The 15706-nt window shown below is 35.1% G+C and overlaps 1 protein-coding gene across 5 annotated transcripts in view; it reads right to left on the reverse strand.

Moving 5' to 3' along the window:
* CPEB2 (cytoplasmic polyadenylation element binding protein 2) overlaps positions 1-15706 on the reverse strand; it is a gene marked incomplete at its 5' end in the record, with an annotated part of 53000 nt that overhangs the window by 26628 nt on the left and 10666 nt on the right. For 4 of the 5 annotated variants that reach the window (XM_081998861.1, XM_081998860.1, XM_081998863.1 and 1 more), the window contains 2 exons: positions 2099-2149; positions 11253-11343. In XM_081998861.1, the coding sequence (XP_081854987.1) occupies positions 2099-2149; positions 11253-11343 (142 nt within the window). Of the gene's footprint in view, positions 1-2098; positions 2150-11252; positions 11344-15706 lie in introns of those variants that run through there. The other variant, XM_081998864.1, reaches the window with a different exon arrangement.

Here is a 15706-nt window from a genome sequence, read left to right on the forward strand (position 1 = left end):
AATGTTAGCTTGAATCCACTTAAGCAGAGAAGGAAACTGAAGTCTACAACTTTATCAGCAACTCTTCAAGCTGTAATTCTCATTACTGCACATTTGGAGGAAGCCCCTCAATTCTTGCTAAGAAAGAAAGGTTGTAGCAGAGTCTGAGCAGCTGGAGCTTCCCAGAAGCTGTGCCCACTGCTTCTGTTCTCGAGCTGTAAGGAGATGCTCAGACACTCCAACTTGAGGTGGCTCTGAACGGTATACATGATTGCACTGGACTTCATTGATGGGTACACCAGACTCTCCAGGTCATGGCAGAGAGCTTAGATGTCTAAAACGAGGTTCCAAATTAAATTCTAACAGACATACCTAAAAATTAGGTGTTGCAGCACCTGTCTTTTAAATAGTCAAATCGTTAATTTTTATCTCACCTATTGAAGGTTGGAAATAATACTGCAGCTTTTGAAGAGGACAGCAGTCACATTAAGTGCCAACTTCCAAACTACACTGGAAACCCCACCAGCATTAATAACAAATCAAGATATTCTTCAGTGCATATTGCAGCTCTGTGGTAATGTTTTCAAGATAGTCTGGTACCACTGAGATGCGTTTTTCCAATGTCCGTGGTAATAGCAAAAACCTTTTTTCCTAGATATTCTATAGAGTAACAATGCTTCCCACATGCTCTTTTAGCATGCAAAACTGTAAAAAGAGAAGCTCCCCATTCTAAGTCTTGAAGCAAATTAAAAAAATATTAATTTCTTACACTGATTGCATTGAAGTATTTCATAGTTGCTTATAAGACTGCTTAGATTTTAATACCTTTCCATCTAACTCTTCATCATAAATAAGGAAATAATGACAATTGCATTTATACCACCTGAACAAACCAGCCTGCAGAACAGGTCTTACAGTTGCAGTTAAATACAGAAAACTAACTGTTGTAAATGTTGTAACATCAAGCACACCAATATTCAATGTAATTTCTGACCAGGAATCAGGATTACGGCCTGTGTGGGCTAAACAGTAATTTTATTTCAATAGTTAAGTAGCTATTTACACTTTTCAAAATACTCCATTATCTTAAAGAACTATTCAATAAGAAACTATTCAATACCAATCTTCAAATGCTCATTGTGCAGTACTTTTCCTTTACTGGGTATAAAGCTAAACCTGAATTCCTTAAATTTTTAAACAATTGCTCAGTGCTACAGAAGGGAGATAGATATTTTTTACATCTTATATCCATTTGCACAAACGTAAATGACTCTGCAGAAGGGTAAGGCAATTAAAAAGAGAGGTCCACAAACCTGAAATAACTATTCTGACTGAAGTATTAAAAAATACTTCAGTCTCTACTGGTAACATTTAGACCCATCAAGTCAATGACAAAAGTGTACGTGCTTTGTGTGCAACAGCTTCCACTTTTTCTAATCTAGAGAAGCTGTGGCTTTATAGTTCTATTTTTTCCCAATGTAGAAAACATTTGTGTGCAAAACCTCTGATTTATTATTGACTTAGATGGATTACCAAGCTCTGCTTCCTTCTTTAGCTTTGGACAAAGGCTAAAGTTCATGCCTTCACTGAGTAGCAGATGTTCATGAAGTTTGACCTACTGGGAGAGGGACATGAACATGAACTCTTAACTTCAGCATATTTCACAGTTAGAAACGTATTTGACAAAGCCAGTTCCAAAAAACCCTACAAAAATAAAATGTTATTTCCCGTAAGTGTAACATAAAGTATCTAGTTCACCCTTCATTTACACAAGATAGAAAAACATGCCTTCCTGGCCTTCTTATTTTTCTAATCCCTGTTTCTGTATAATAGATTTCTAGCCGATCTTTGGAGAACATACCACTGGTTTGCTTGAGAACAAAAAAGAATAGTGCATCGTTACAACCATTTCAGATTTCAAATAAGCTAGATATAATGAAAGGCTGTTGCAAGATTAGCTCTTGCCATTCAACTCTGAAAAATGGCAACAGTCCCATCAGTGTTAAAGACTAGAGGCAAGTAATTCAATAACAGAACATAATAGTATAATTTTATACCAACATGTCAGATTTAAGCTAAGCTAGAGATAATTAGAAACTGTTAGAAGATTAGCACTTACCATTTAACATCAGAAGATTGTCAGTCCCTGGATGCGGATAACTCAAGCGACCTTAAAAGAAAACAAAAACCAAAGAACAAAACAAAACAAATGCAGAGGTTTTAGCTATTATGCTAGAAAAAATGATGAAAAAAATCACTGCTTAGAATTTAAATATAAACTATATTTCCAGTTTGCCTAAGGGAAATAAAGAGCTAATATTTAACTCCAAGCACATTAACCAACAATACCCTTGACCCAAGTTAAAGCTGACAAGAACAGACTTCTTAACCTTAATTCTCTGGTCATAAGATCTGCAATGTGCTTTGGGATCAGCTCCAATAGGATAAAGCCACTTTTTGTTTCATGACACCCAGAAATAGTGCTGACTACTTTAGTCTTCTCTTTCATAGTGACTGTGAATAACTGTACTATGCACATTGCTTAACAGAGCGGCATTTCTACAGCTTAGTGCTTCTCTACTGAATCAATTTAAGAAAAATCATGTTAATAGGAATTAAGGCATTAAAATTTTATTAACCAATTTATGACCATGTCTTAGTGTATTATATATAACCATTGTATGCAATATTTTTCAGTAAGTCTGGCAAATGTGGAGTACTGCTTTATCTACAGAATTAACAAAGTTAAAGAATATGATAGATAACATTTTCAACATTTTACATTGAATAAAAATTACATGAAAACCTCATATCCTGACATTAGAATTTTTCAAATATTGCATTTTACTACATTGGTTGCATGTTATACTTTAGCAGTTAAATGAATGGTTTAAAATGCACAGCTGAAATGTCTGTTCACTGCAAATTCCTTTTTATTAAAGGCGACGTTTTCTGTTTACAGGAAGCTGCAAACATACCAGCAGTGCTCGCTGACCTAGAGAGACATTTACAATAGCTGCTGTGTTTGGAAGAAGTATGCTTTAATGTGCAAAAAACTACATTTCCATCTATCTTGCTATTAAAACATACTTACTTGCTTATAATCCATAAGCATATATAAAAAATACCGTATCTTAAACATTTAAATCTTTTGGAGGAAACAAGAATGTTTGTGGAGGTATAAAGAAGAATCCAGTCTGGAAGCAATGGATGTTTAGAACATTCAGGCTTAATGGGGAATATATATGCAGATGGCTTGCAAGATGTGAGTTAAGTATTAGTAAGACACTGTCATACCCTAGTAAGACTCACTCCTTCCAAAAAGAAAAACGGGGGGGGGGGGGGGGAAAAAAGGGGGGGGGTGGTGACAGGACGGGACAGAAAACCAAATCAGGAATCCATATATTAAGGCTGCCTAACAATGCCTGTTGTACACTGGGTTTTTTTCTTCCCTACTGTTGGTAAACTCCTGTGATTCGCAGCAAAACTGGAAATTTCTCGAAATAGTAGTCCTGTGTCCCAAGGGATACCACCTTTGGGTGTCCCAAGGGATACCACCTTTGGGTTAAATAAAAAACCTTACTGCTGAAAATCTGTAAGTAAGACGGTTTAAGTTTTGTTCTTCCCCTTTAGGAAAGCAACATGGTAATTTTCTATGAAAAACTATAGAAAAAATACACATTATGAACTCTTACACTCCAAACTTCAAAATAGCAAAATTAAGATAATTTCGGATATTTTATTCAGCCTTATTATTGACAGGTATTGTGGCAAAAAGATTTTTATAGAGCCCCATATAATTTCTGTTCCCACACATTTCATTATTATAAGAATGGATGGTATCGGAACACCTGCAGATTAGGTAGGAACTATTTGCTTTGGAACCTGAAAGTATGGAGAAAGCAGTGAAGGGCAAGGGCAGCCTCCTGGAAAAGGGCAATGAATGCCACTCAAAAGGACTCTGCTGTCTTCTCTAACTTCTACAGAATTTTTGAGCAGGCTTTAGGCAAGATAAAAAAAAAAAAATCTTTGCAGGAGCCTCTGTCTTCACATTCTTTATCTTCAAGATGTCCAGTTTTAATATACGAGCCAATTTTTATGTCACGCTGAACATTTACAGCTATACCTAATGTTTATCAGAACTATAAATATTCTGCCCATCTAGCAACGCATGCTGGTAAAACAGGGAAAGAATTAGGAACAAGACATCCTTGAATTGCAATCTGGGAGCTGCCTCTGGTTTGTTCAACCTGGTGTGTAACAAGTCACTTTGCTTTACTTAGTTCTTCGGTCTATAAAGGTAACTCATTTGTCTAGCAGCAAGGATTTTACGAGATTATTTAGTGTTACCATCATATTCATATATGGTGCTCTAGAAATACTTGTAACAATATGAGCTGTTGCTTGCAAATCAGAATGCTGTATCTATCTGGAATAACAATAGAAATTGCGAGAAATAATTCTGTCCTCTTGAAGCTCCCAGAGTCTGTGGTGACAGTCTTTCTCCCTGCCTGTATACATTTATCTTCTTTTCCTATTCAGCAAGGGAGACAAAAGATACATTTTTTCATGTAATTACTACAGAAAAAGAGGTCAGATTTAAGGCCTAACAGGAGAAAGAAGCCCACCAGTGTCAACACCTGGAGAGGAAAACTGTTCTAGAAGATGGTAAATTCTGGGTTTACAACTCTGGTTTTGCATTCTTTTGCTTTTTTTCCCCTATAGCTTCACAGATAAGCTGCATCTGACACATAGATGCCAAACTGAAAAAGTTGAAATAATAAAGCACTCCTCATTAAGCAGCGGGGAGAGAGTACACTAAGGAGCTGGGCCCACTACTGCAGCGTAAGTGGGCTGAATCACAGGGACACATAGAAACCCAATCTTGTTGTGTTACGGAGATTTGCTAGCTCAGGTAATGAATGATTTGAGGGTTAGAAAGCAAAAATGAGTAACACAGTATTCAGTACATGTACAGCTGTACTGATAGTTCTTTTAAGTCTTATTTACATTACTATTTCAATGATATTGTACTTTGCATTATTGCATTTTGGTGAACTTTAATACTTCTGTTTACTACCCTGTCTAGTAGTTGGGACTTACAACCTTAGAAACATTTTTAACGTAGATGGTTTGCTTACTTTTTCAAAATACTGTCACTGCTATGTTAACTTAGGTTCTTATCCCCCAGATTAATCTGTTGAAGCAAAATGCAGTGTTTCTATGGTGTCCATCTGAATTTAAAGATGTATGTAAATTCAGAACACTTTATGCATGGAACGAGGTGCAAGATGAGTCTTACACAGAGCTCACATTACGCTATTTTTTAACAGATTTTTCTAGTTAAATGGACATATACAATATTAAACCTCACTTAAAATACCAGTATATAAAATACAGAAAATGGGAGCACCATCTTACAACAATTTACTTTGCTTCTATCATATTTCTTTCTATTCAGCTATCTTCACTGCATGTTGTTCGATGCGTTTTAAAAAAAAGTAACATTTTAAGAACTGCCCTCCCCACAAATCCTATCTAATCCCATCCTACTTCAGTATCAGTAATCTAGACTCATATAAACTGTTCAGTATTCTAGTGATTCCAGTGGCCTCCGCTTGCTTAAAAAGGAAATTGTAATAATATATTAAGATGCTTAACTAGTTTAAAATCACTGACAAATTAGTTAGAGACTATCTAATATTTAAGTAATAGACATATTCCATTCCTGAGAAATTAGAAGTAATCACTTCACTGATTGTCTACAGAATTTAGCTCTATAGCATCCAAAATTAGTAATGTGCTGCTAATCTGGAACAAATACAATGCCTAATATTACAGTACTGCATCACAGTTTCATGTTATAGAAATTTTCTCTGTGCAAACCTGAAATTGCAACTTCATCACATTACTGCTAATTAATAATTTGCATATATCATGGCTAAATTCAAAATAGTATTGCTACAAAGAAGCACGTATGTTTGACATTTCTTACACAAGCAGAATAATATTATATTTAGCCCATATGTATATGTGATTAATGTTAACAGAACTGCCTGGTATGTACTTCCCACAATGTATTTATTCTTCTACAAGGACATAAAAAAATAAAAAGCTTGTAAATAAATTTTGGTGGGCCAATTTATCCACTAAATCCTGTTAAAAGTCTTGTTAATCCAAACCATGAGGAAAGAGTAAAAAACTTAATTTTAGCTACATTTCTGTAATCTCACGTTACTAATATGGGCAATGGAAATTTAAATTTTTTGTAAGCTTCTTCTCAGCACAGAGATGTAGTCATGCTTACTCACTTTTCATTTTAAGGCAAATTCATATCTACTTTTGGAAATGCAAACTTTACTCCTATTTAACTAAACTGTTGGAGGAATCCCCATATATTAAAACATTTGGGATAGATTAAGTATAACGACCACTTTAAACATTGCTGACTCAGTTTCACAACTTTGATATTTCATGTCTACTCCCCCCGGTTTATTTTAAAAATAAATTAAAAAAAAAAGTCTTAAATGGTTGAATGAAAAGACTGAGAATCACAAATTCCTTTCCTATCTTCCTTTTTTCAAGAGATCTCCTGACTAGAAGAGAAAACGCTTCTAAATTAAGCTTTTCCCAAACTACTTTAGCAGACCAGTGAATGGCTGAGGATTGCAGCAGTTTCAGAATGCTCAGTTTTTGAAACAGTGTACTTAAGACAACAGCACAAAACCATGTTTGGACACCACCTAGTTACAAAAAGCCTAGATACTATACTTTCAAACGCTTGTGTAAGAATTACGTAAGTCAAAACGAGGCCAAATGTGTTGTCTCTGATAGTTGATCTATCTAGGCAAATCAGTCTATCAGTCTTAAATACATCCTTTTGTCATAAAAAGCTGCTATGACAGAAATGGGAAACAATCTGTATGTACAATTTCAATGCCTTTTATGTGACTAAGAGTGAAGTTTTTCTTTCCATAGTTTTTTTTGTTTAGCCTCAGAAACTCTTATCTGAGCACAATTTGAATTACTCGAGGAAGCAATTGCATAACTTTAAATCTTAGAGCTTCATAACATAAAATATAAAACAAATCTCTTTGAAAACAAAAGTTACCATATGCAAAGAAAGAAAATGTTCTCTACTGTGTTGCTGAGTCACCAAAGCTTTTCTTTTCTGAGCATGCGCCAGCAGGTTGCTTTTAAAAGATGTGTAACAGCTGAAAAGCAAAACTAAACCAATTTAAAGGGAAAATAAAACCAAGAAAAAGCAAGTCAGACTTCTAAGTGCATCAAGTTATTTTCCCCACAGATAAGCCAAATAATAGGGGTTTACTTTTAGTATTTATTACTAGCTATACAAAAATTTTTATAACTTTCCTAAAAAATTTGGTTTGCCCTTCACAAAGTAACAGAAGAAAAATTCAACATGAAGTTAATATTCCTGCTTGTTACTCCTGCTAATATAGCTATGGCTAATTCAAATTCAGTACTGTCCTACATCTAGCTTGCAGAGCTACGAGAGAGTTGGTCAGGAAACAAAAATGAATTGTAAATTGAGTACAATTACTCTTACTCAATACTCTTGCCTTAAAAAAGACAATCCCTTAAATTACATGGAAAATACAATAGTCTTTAATCGAAAGATGTTTAAAACAGTAGATAATAAATTCTATTAAATCACATGCTTCTCAATTCTAATATATATTCCATGCAAAATATAACCATTTCTTTTAAGTTTTTCCCATAATCTGTTTTAGCTCACATGTACTGGCTTTCCTGTTTCTGAAATGTCTAGAACCCAAATTTTTTGCATCTTAACATCAAGAAGCATTGGTATTTGGGGGAGGAGAAGGAAAAAAAAAATGCAAGTACACAAGATGTACGTCTGGAAAAGAGTTATACTACCAAACCCCATGTATTTCAGGCCATCAATACAGTAATTATTCTCTCAAAATAGCTTTAAGGGCTATTAGAAGAATAAAAAGGGTGTTTAAGAACAATGATGTAAAAATGAATTAATTTATTTTAACTTTTATTCCAGTTTATATTCCATTGACTGGATGGGGTGATCTTAAACATTACTTAATGTCTTATTATGAAATGCCTTTCAAGAAAGCTGCATGGGAAATATTAATTTTAATATGATCAGTAGTTTTGCTGCAATGACTAGTGAAGTCAAGCATCTATTCCCTATTGAAAAAATGTCTTACTGCAAACTAAAAATTACTTCTTTCTTTTGATCATGTCTGTAGTAATGACAAAACTTTGTCTAAGAGAAGCCAAAACTATGCATCTATGCACCATTTTTTTTGCAGGCATATATTTAGCTTTCAGTGAATCATAGCTGAAATAATTTTTTTCAAGTTCATGAAAGCAAAAGTGGTGAAATTTGACTTCCTTCTAAAATAGATCTTGAAATGTAAAACTTAAAGCTGTGAGCTAGTACACACAGTGTCTGTTCTGCATTGTGCAAAATCTGAGACAAGATGCTTAGTCATACTCCAGATATTGTAAGCAGCTAAATCTGAAACACGTGCTTAAAATTCCTGGGACTTTCATTTTTCTGCTGCGGTCAGATATAAAAGATGGCATTGTGTTTGAGTGCTTAGATTTACTTAAAAACTTATCATAAAAATAGTCTCTAGTTACAAAATATTCTTTAGTTACAACAAAGTACGTTATATATTAAGAACAACAAATAACAATAATATTGTTACTCCTGTGCATTCTGCAAGCAAGTATGACGGGTTCTTAAGTAAATGTCAGATTTTCTGTGGTGAAAAGAAAAGCCACAGAGACTGAAATAAACAAAAATAGTGTTTCACGGTTTGCAGGGCAAAAAAGTTAAAGTTGCTAGGAAATTACAGAAATGCCAACTAATGGTAACTAAACAGAAGAGGGGTAGAGAGAAGCTAAAAGGCTCTTCTAAGATGTGAACTCTTCTTCCCATTTTCAGTCAGCAAGGAACATTTCTCATGTCTTACTGTTAATAATGTAGCTGTTTCAGTTGAAATAATAACTTCCAAAGAGAAAAAATATCTTGGTCAACCAGTTGAAATAACAGCACACCATTACTGTATTTAAATTCAGTTGGCATGTGCATTATTCTCTGGCACTTGAACAAAAAAATGGATTTCCTTTGAATTCATCACTATCTATGGCTTCCATCTGTTTTAGTTCAAACATAAAACTTAGGAGAATTTTCACTGCAAGAGTATGATGGTGAAACTGTTAAAAAAAATAAAAACTCTTAACTGTAGATGGAAACCATATACTCATGTCCCTAGAAAGCACAGAGTAACTATGGAACCTTGACTGTGTTTTTCAAAAGTGTCTATGTATGAACCCGATTCACTTTAAAATCTTTAAGTATTGTGTTGTCTTATTCTCACTGAAAAAATTGTCATTGGAAATATATTATTTTCATCTATGGTATCATAATGGAATAGGAAGAGATGAATAGAAGTAAAAATGGGCTTTTTCTGTGCTTGCAATGCCTCTGAAAACTCCTCTGCATTATAAAGCCAAAATGAAAACAGCGAGATGGCACGGGAACAAAGCAACCACTTCCATCTGTCATGTTGGTGTGCACAGAAAAAAGAGAAGAAACAATTGGTTTTCAGGAATGTGAGAGGTGCCAATGACAGTATATTGCGATAGAAGATTTGCATTCTCTGATTTTGTGCTTAACAGTAGCTCTGCCTTTTAATATCCTTCCTGATGGTAGATTTAGGTTCAGATAACCAAATAAATATTAGTAACCACGCGAGTGTGACAAATTGAAGCAACAATGCTTTGAAACAGGGATGATCTAACTAGTTACCTTGTCTTTGATGACATATGCATGCTTTTAGTCCACAGCAGTTACCACGGGGCTAACTGTTCACAGGCTTCAACCCCTTTGTGTTACTTAGTAATGTTTTGTAAACATGCAGAACAGACAGAAACTGAATTTAATAATGGACTTAAACGATAAAATTGTTAAAGCTGGAATGAATCCTCTGTAGACAGTAAGAAAGAAGATCAGATTTAAGAACATCTAAGAAAATGTAATTTCATCTTCCACTCTAAAGAGGAGGAAAATTAACTGGCTAACTAAATGCTACCTACTTACTGATGCTTTGTAGAGATTTCCACCTTGAAAAAACACCACCAAACTTTTGGCTTTACATTCTAGATCTTACAATACTATTACATGCTATCTGAATACTACAGGTCGTCTAATTGATTACAGATCTTAAGAGAACCGTGAGTAGACTTTAGTAAACTCTCTTTCAGATTAGGAGAACACAGACCCTTATGTGCTAAGGTTAATATATATTAAGTCTAGGAGCCTCTATAAATGGAGAATGGATGAGTGTAAACAACGATATAAAAAAAAAAAGAGGCCTTTTTTTTCAATTGCTTCAATACTAAGTCTTAATTTCTACAAAGCAAGCCTAAAATCTTGGATGATATTAAAGTTAGATTGTGTTAGTCTAATTATAACAACACAAATGAAGTAACATTTGATCAGAACAAATCAAGTGGCTTGGGCTCCCTGCCTCAAAATTCAATGGTAAACTCCACCTGAGAATAACTATGGAAAAACAGAATTTAAAAGAGTAAGTTACTGCACAGTGAATAGAGGAGTTAAAATTGAAGCACACAGGTATTAGCTATGTGCTTACTGCTGTGGCCAAATGATTTGAACAGAGCCCAGAAGGGTAAGAGGAACCAGCATTCTAAAGCCAAGTGTGTTTCTGGACTTCTTCAGGCAAACGGAAACTGGACAACTAGATGCATTATTATCCTCCAGGAGCTTTGAAAAAATATTTGAAAGGACAAAAACTGAATTTATCAGTGGACTTAATTTCCTTTTCAGCTTCCACTGCAAATAAAGGGAAAATTAACCAGCTAACATTGGTAGTGGTTTGATTGCCCTCCCACCCTCTTTTGGCTACCCCTAATAGAACAGTGTGTCTTTACAAACTGAGGCAGAATTTCCTACAGCAGACAAGTAAATTTCAAATAAAACTAACTATGAATTTCATGGGGGGAAGGATGGAGGGGAGAGGAAAAAAAACCTATAAACCCACTAAAGCTTAAGTTAAGTTTTAAACAACTGTAAACCACTGTTTTCAATAAAATACAGCTTGAGATTGACCTTCACGTCAGTTGAGAAAATAATTCATTTGCTAATTTAATATGACCCTAGAATCCAAATTAGCAATCAGTATTAATTCAAAAATGCAGAAAGGATGACCCTTTTTTCTTTATTTAGCATAATAACATACCTTTAAGTGGATCATGCTCTGCTCTCATAATGTCAATAAGGGAGTTTTCCAAAGAGTGCATATTCAGAGTGTCATACATTCTATTTCGATCCTAAAAGAGAACAAAATCCTTAGTATTGGAATACAAATTCTGTACTTTTTAACAGGAAACTTGATAGGAAGATAAAGGTGCCTTCTAAAGTACACTCAGACATTCTGGAAATGGACAGTGATACAAAAGTTTAAGATACCTGAATTCATTAACAGTAAGACCTGATTTTTAACACTAAGTTTAATAGTATTTAAATATAAAACTAGAGATAGACTGTGAAGAACTCTTCTGCGTATGTACTTGATAGCCTGTGATTGCCTGTTTTCTTCTTCAGAACTGCCTGAATCAGTTCTAGTGATCCACAGCAGACTTAAGCATTAGGCTGTTTAATGAAGGAGACAAATGCCTGCAAGAGCTCAGTTCCATTTCATGCAGAAGTTAAATAGTGAGTAAGGTGGGGAACTACAGGACAAGAAGGACAGTCACCTCATATGAAAGCAAGCATTTTCTTGGTGTTTGGCTAAGTACCTCGCGTGGGCCCTCAGCCCTCTGCTGAGACTGCAGTTCCTGGCTTCTGGGTCATTAATCTGAGACCCTTTGCACACAAAGACTCGAGTTACAAACGGGTGAGCATATAAATGGTTAAAGGTTGGAAAATAAACCTAAACTATGACAAGAAAATGCCACAAAGCTTACTAATAGATTATCAGCCTTACAGCAAACAATTTTTTGCACATAAAGATTAGTAAGAATTACCATAATGCCTTACAAATATTTTAACTTAAGATAATAAAAGTTATTATAATAAATAATAAATGTTTTCACTGATTTTATGCCCAACTAAGACATTTTCTCACATGTTTTCTAATACACCCAAGTCACAAAGACAGAAAAAAGATGATGACTAACTTCTTTGGTCTTTCTGGGATACCTTCAGAGACTGAAAATAGTTTGCATAAAACCATAATCTCTTCTACTTGCAAGGCTTCTGGCTGGACTGTATTGCACTTAACGCAATCCTGTAATCATGCCTTAATTTTACTGTTGTCTACTCTCTGGTTGCACTGTAGTAATTCAACAGAGTAGGATGAAATACACCACACACATCCTATGACCATTAAAATCCCCTAAAGATGCAGCCATCCACGTAGCACATACATGATGCCACAGAAGGTTACCTTATGAACCACGCTCACTGTGACTTTCCATGACAGTTCAGCAGAACATAGGTAATTTCAAGCTATGTCCCTCAGCAAGCAGGTATTCGTCATATTTGGGAGTGAAAAAGCAAGATTTGGAATAGAGATTCTCTATGAGTGAGAAACTATGACTTATCAACAGCTTTGCAAAACAAGCCCTGATGAAACTAAGATTTTACTTTCATCTTTCTTCTAAAGTTTAATCAACTTGATACAACATTGGGATGAAGAGGGAGAAGACTTTTTCAGCTCGCTCTCCCTCAACCAACTACAAACAGTAATGATTTCCTGTTGGGCAAGCAATCTGCTATGTTCATTTGACCAGATTTTTTTTTTTAAGCCTTTAGATAATTTTAATGATAAATTAAAAAAGCAGGTTTCTCTTGTCTCCCTGTCATATCCCAGACCAAATGAGGCTGACACTTTGTGAGGTGATCTTCAACCTGGTTTGAGTGCCAATAAGTCAGCAGTACTATTTCAATACACAGCAGCCTTATTTTAGGACTGGTTTGGCTTTTTGGCTTTTAATTCAGTTCTCTAGCTGTTCTGAGAAGCAGCAGCATGAAACTGAAGTGACTAATCTGCTTCCATGACCTTGCAGGTTTGTTTCTCAATAGCACAAGGAAAAGAACCTGCTTACGATAGCAAACTTGGTTTCTATGGAAGGTGTGAGCAGTGACAAAGCTGGATCTGTTTCGTACTGTGTCCTAGCATTCAGAAGGAATCTCATCAGGATTTTTAATGAAGTCTTAAATTCAGCTGAAGTAAGTACTTGGTAGGTAGCAAGCACTCCTGCAAAACTCAATGCTGAGTGAAGAGAAAATATGCTTTGCTACCCCTGTAGCTCATAAGGGAAAAGAGCTAGTATTGGTAAAAGGGACCGAATTGTATGCATGACACTATCTTCGTTACAGGCTCACTAAGTAAGATTTTCTTATTTATTTTTTGATCACTGCTATATATATATATACACACACATATGTTGCGATAACATGTGACTGTCTGGCAAATGGTCATTACTGTAGACTTAACTTTGCTCTGCAGTGCAGAAGCCTGGAAGAAGGGCCTCCATCATGGTTAATTCCTAATACTGGCCCACCTGGTCATGGATATTACAGAGAACTGGAAAAGTAGAACATAAAACGTGTTTGATTCATTTGTAAACTGCTCCACTGGCTGACATGGTGCAATGATTGTACCTTCACCCTTGCATCACTCTGTTTTGCAAGTTTTGTGTATCCAAAGTGAAAGGTCTTACGCTCCTGGAAGCGGAAGAAATAAACTCTTTACACATAAGAAAGTTCATGTCTATAAAGCTTAAAAAAAAAAAAAGAAAAGGTTTGTTTCTTTGAATTGTATTATTTCATTTCTATCAGTGGAAACATGCAATAGGCATGGACCGTACAATATAAAAATGCTGTGAATACACTAAAGTAAAGCAGGTTTTAAATACAAGAATTGTATTCTGCTATCTCACTACCCACATCACACTATCCACTTGTGAGTTGGGGCAATATCTAGGTAATCAGCGCTTCAAATTTTAATATTTATTCCAATTCACACTGATGAGCTACATACTATAAAGCAACATTATCTGAAACTTAACTGGCTCAAAAGGAGCAAGTCATTTTTGGGGTACAAGGTTCATTTTAAACCTTTGTGCAACTAGGCTTTATAATGCTAAAACACTGCTTTGTGCAATATGTATACTGTATCTTTAAAGAGCACAATTATCATCTATGCAAATATAAAGCTTTCATCTCTACAGCAGAACATGCTACAAAATTTTTGCAGATCAGCAAAGATTTTCTAAGAAGTTCTGCTGTATCAAAAAAAAAAAAAAAAAGTACGATGCTTTGAAAGGGGACAGTTCTACTACAGCATGCTCTACTCGATCAGAAAACTTCCACTGTGATTTTCCTCGATCTTTGGGACAAGCATGAAAAGTACTATCACTGAAGATGATTGTTTTAGGGAGTTTTCCATGCAAAGGGAAATAGTCCTAATTCTTGGGACTATCTTTAGTTTCATTACTTCAACACAGTGGATAAGCAGTTATCTCTAAAGCAACCTGGAACTAGTTTTAAAACAACGTGGAAATAGCTCTAATTCTTGGAACCATTTCCATGTTGTTTTAAACCTAGTTCCAGGTTGTTTTAGAAGATAACTGCTTATCAATCATCCTGAAATAATGAAACTAAAAGATAATCAGTAGTACAAAGGCATTGATACATAAGCATATAAGTTCATACAAGTTTTGTACCATCTTGACTCCAAAAGCCTCTTTTGTCAAGGCTGAATTCCTGTAAAATATTTTGCATTTTCCTCACCTCTATGGCTCATCAGTCCTGTGCTAAGAAGCAAGTGAACTACTGCTGTGTCAGAAGGTCCATATCTCAGTGGAATGTCACAACATAATGCTAGTTTTTTTCTCCAGAGCCGACAATTAACTTCTCCCATGCACTATGAATTCTCACACTAGCTTTTTATTTATTTTTAACTGTATTTCAGTCCTGCTTGACCTACCTTTCCAGTACCAGAATCACATCTGCATTCATACAAAGCAGAATTGAAAACGTGGTTTTGGTATAACTGCCTACAGATTCAGAGGTATATGGCTAAGTGACAAATTGTCACATCAACTTAAAAGTTAAGACTATGTAAGAAAGTTTACAGAAAAGTGATAATTACTTCTGAATTTTTACAAAGTTACACAATATAGGAGAAGCATAAAGTATCCTAGCCATAAAAGAAGAGTTAGTGCCAGGACTTTTTGACAACGTCATGCAAAGTACATCTACAGATTGTGCATTTCAGAAGTCCTCCCCTCATACATCTAAATGTGGAATGAATGGGAGGAGGGCAGCTTTCTCTGAAGTGCAAGTTTCAGCACTAAATTGTTGGACAAATCATTCCTCTTGGCACAATCGATTTAGGACTACTAAATATATCCATGCAATTTATGCAAAGATTATCCTGTTTGAGCATTTGCAGAAACTCAGAGTCACATCTCAAAGCTTACATATTGTCATTTCTACATAAAGTAAATACAAGGACAGAAACTATTAACAGTGAATACAATTTTGCTAAGCACAAACACTAAAACCAGATGTTTGTAGTTAGGAAGTTAAACAACTTCAAATTTTAGACACATGCTTTAAACTACTGATCTGTAGGACTACTTGAAGTAAAAAATTAGACTTGTAACATAGGTATTAAATTCA

This window comes from Phaethon aethereus, assembly GCF_964289735.1.
Source record: "Phaethon aethereus genome assembly, chromosome: 4".
Lineage (NCBI taxonomy): Eukaryota > Metazoa > Chordata > Aves > Phaethontiformes > Phaethontidae > Phaethon > Phaethon aethereus.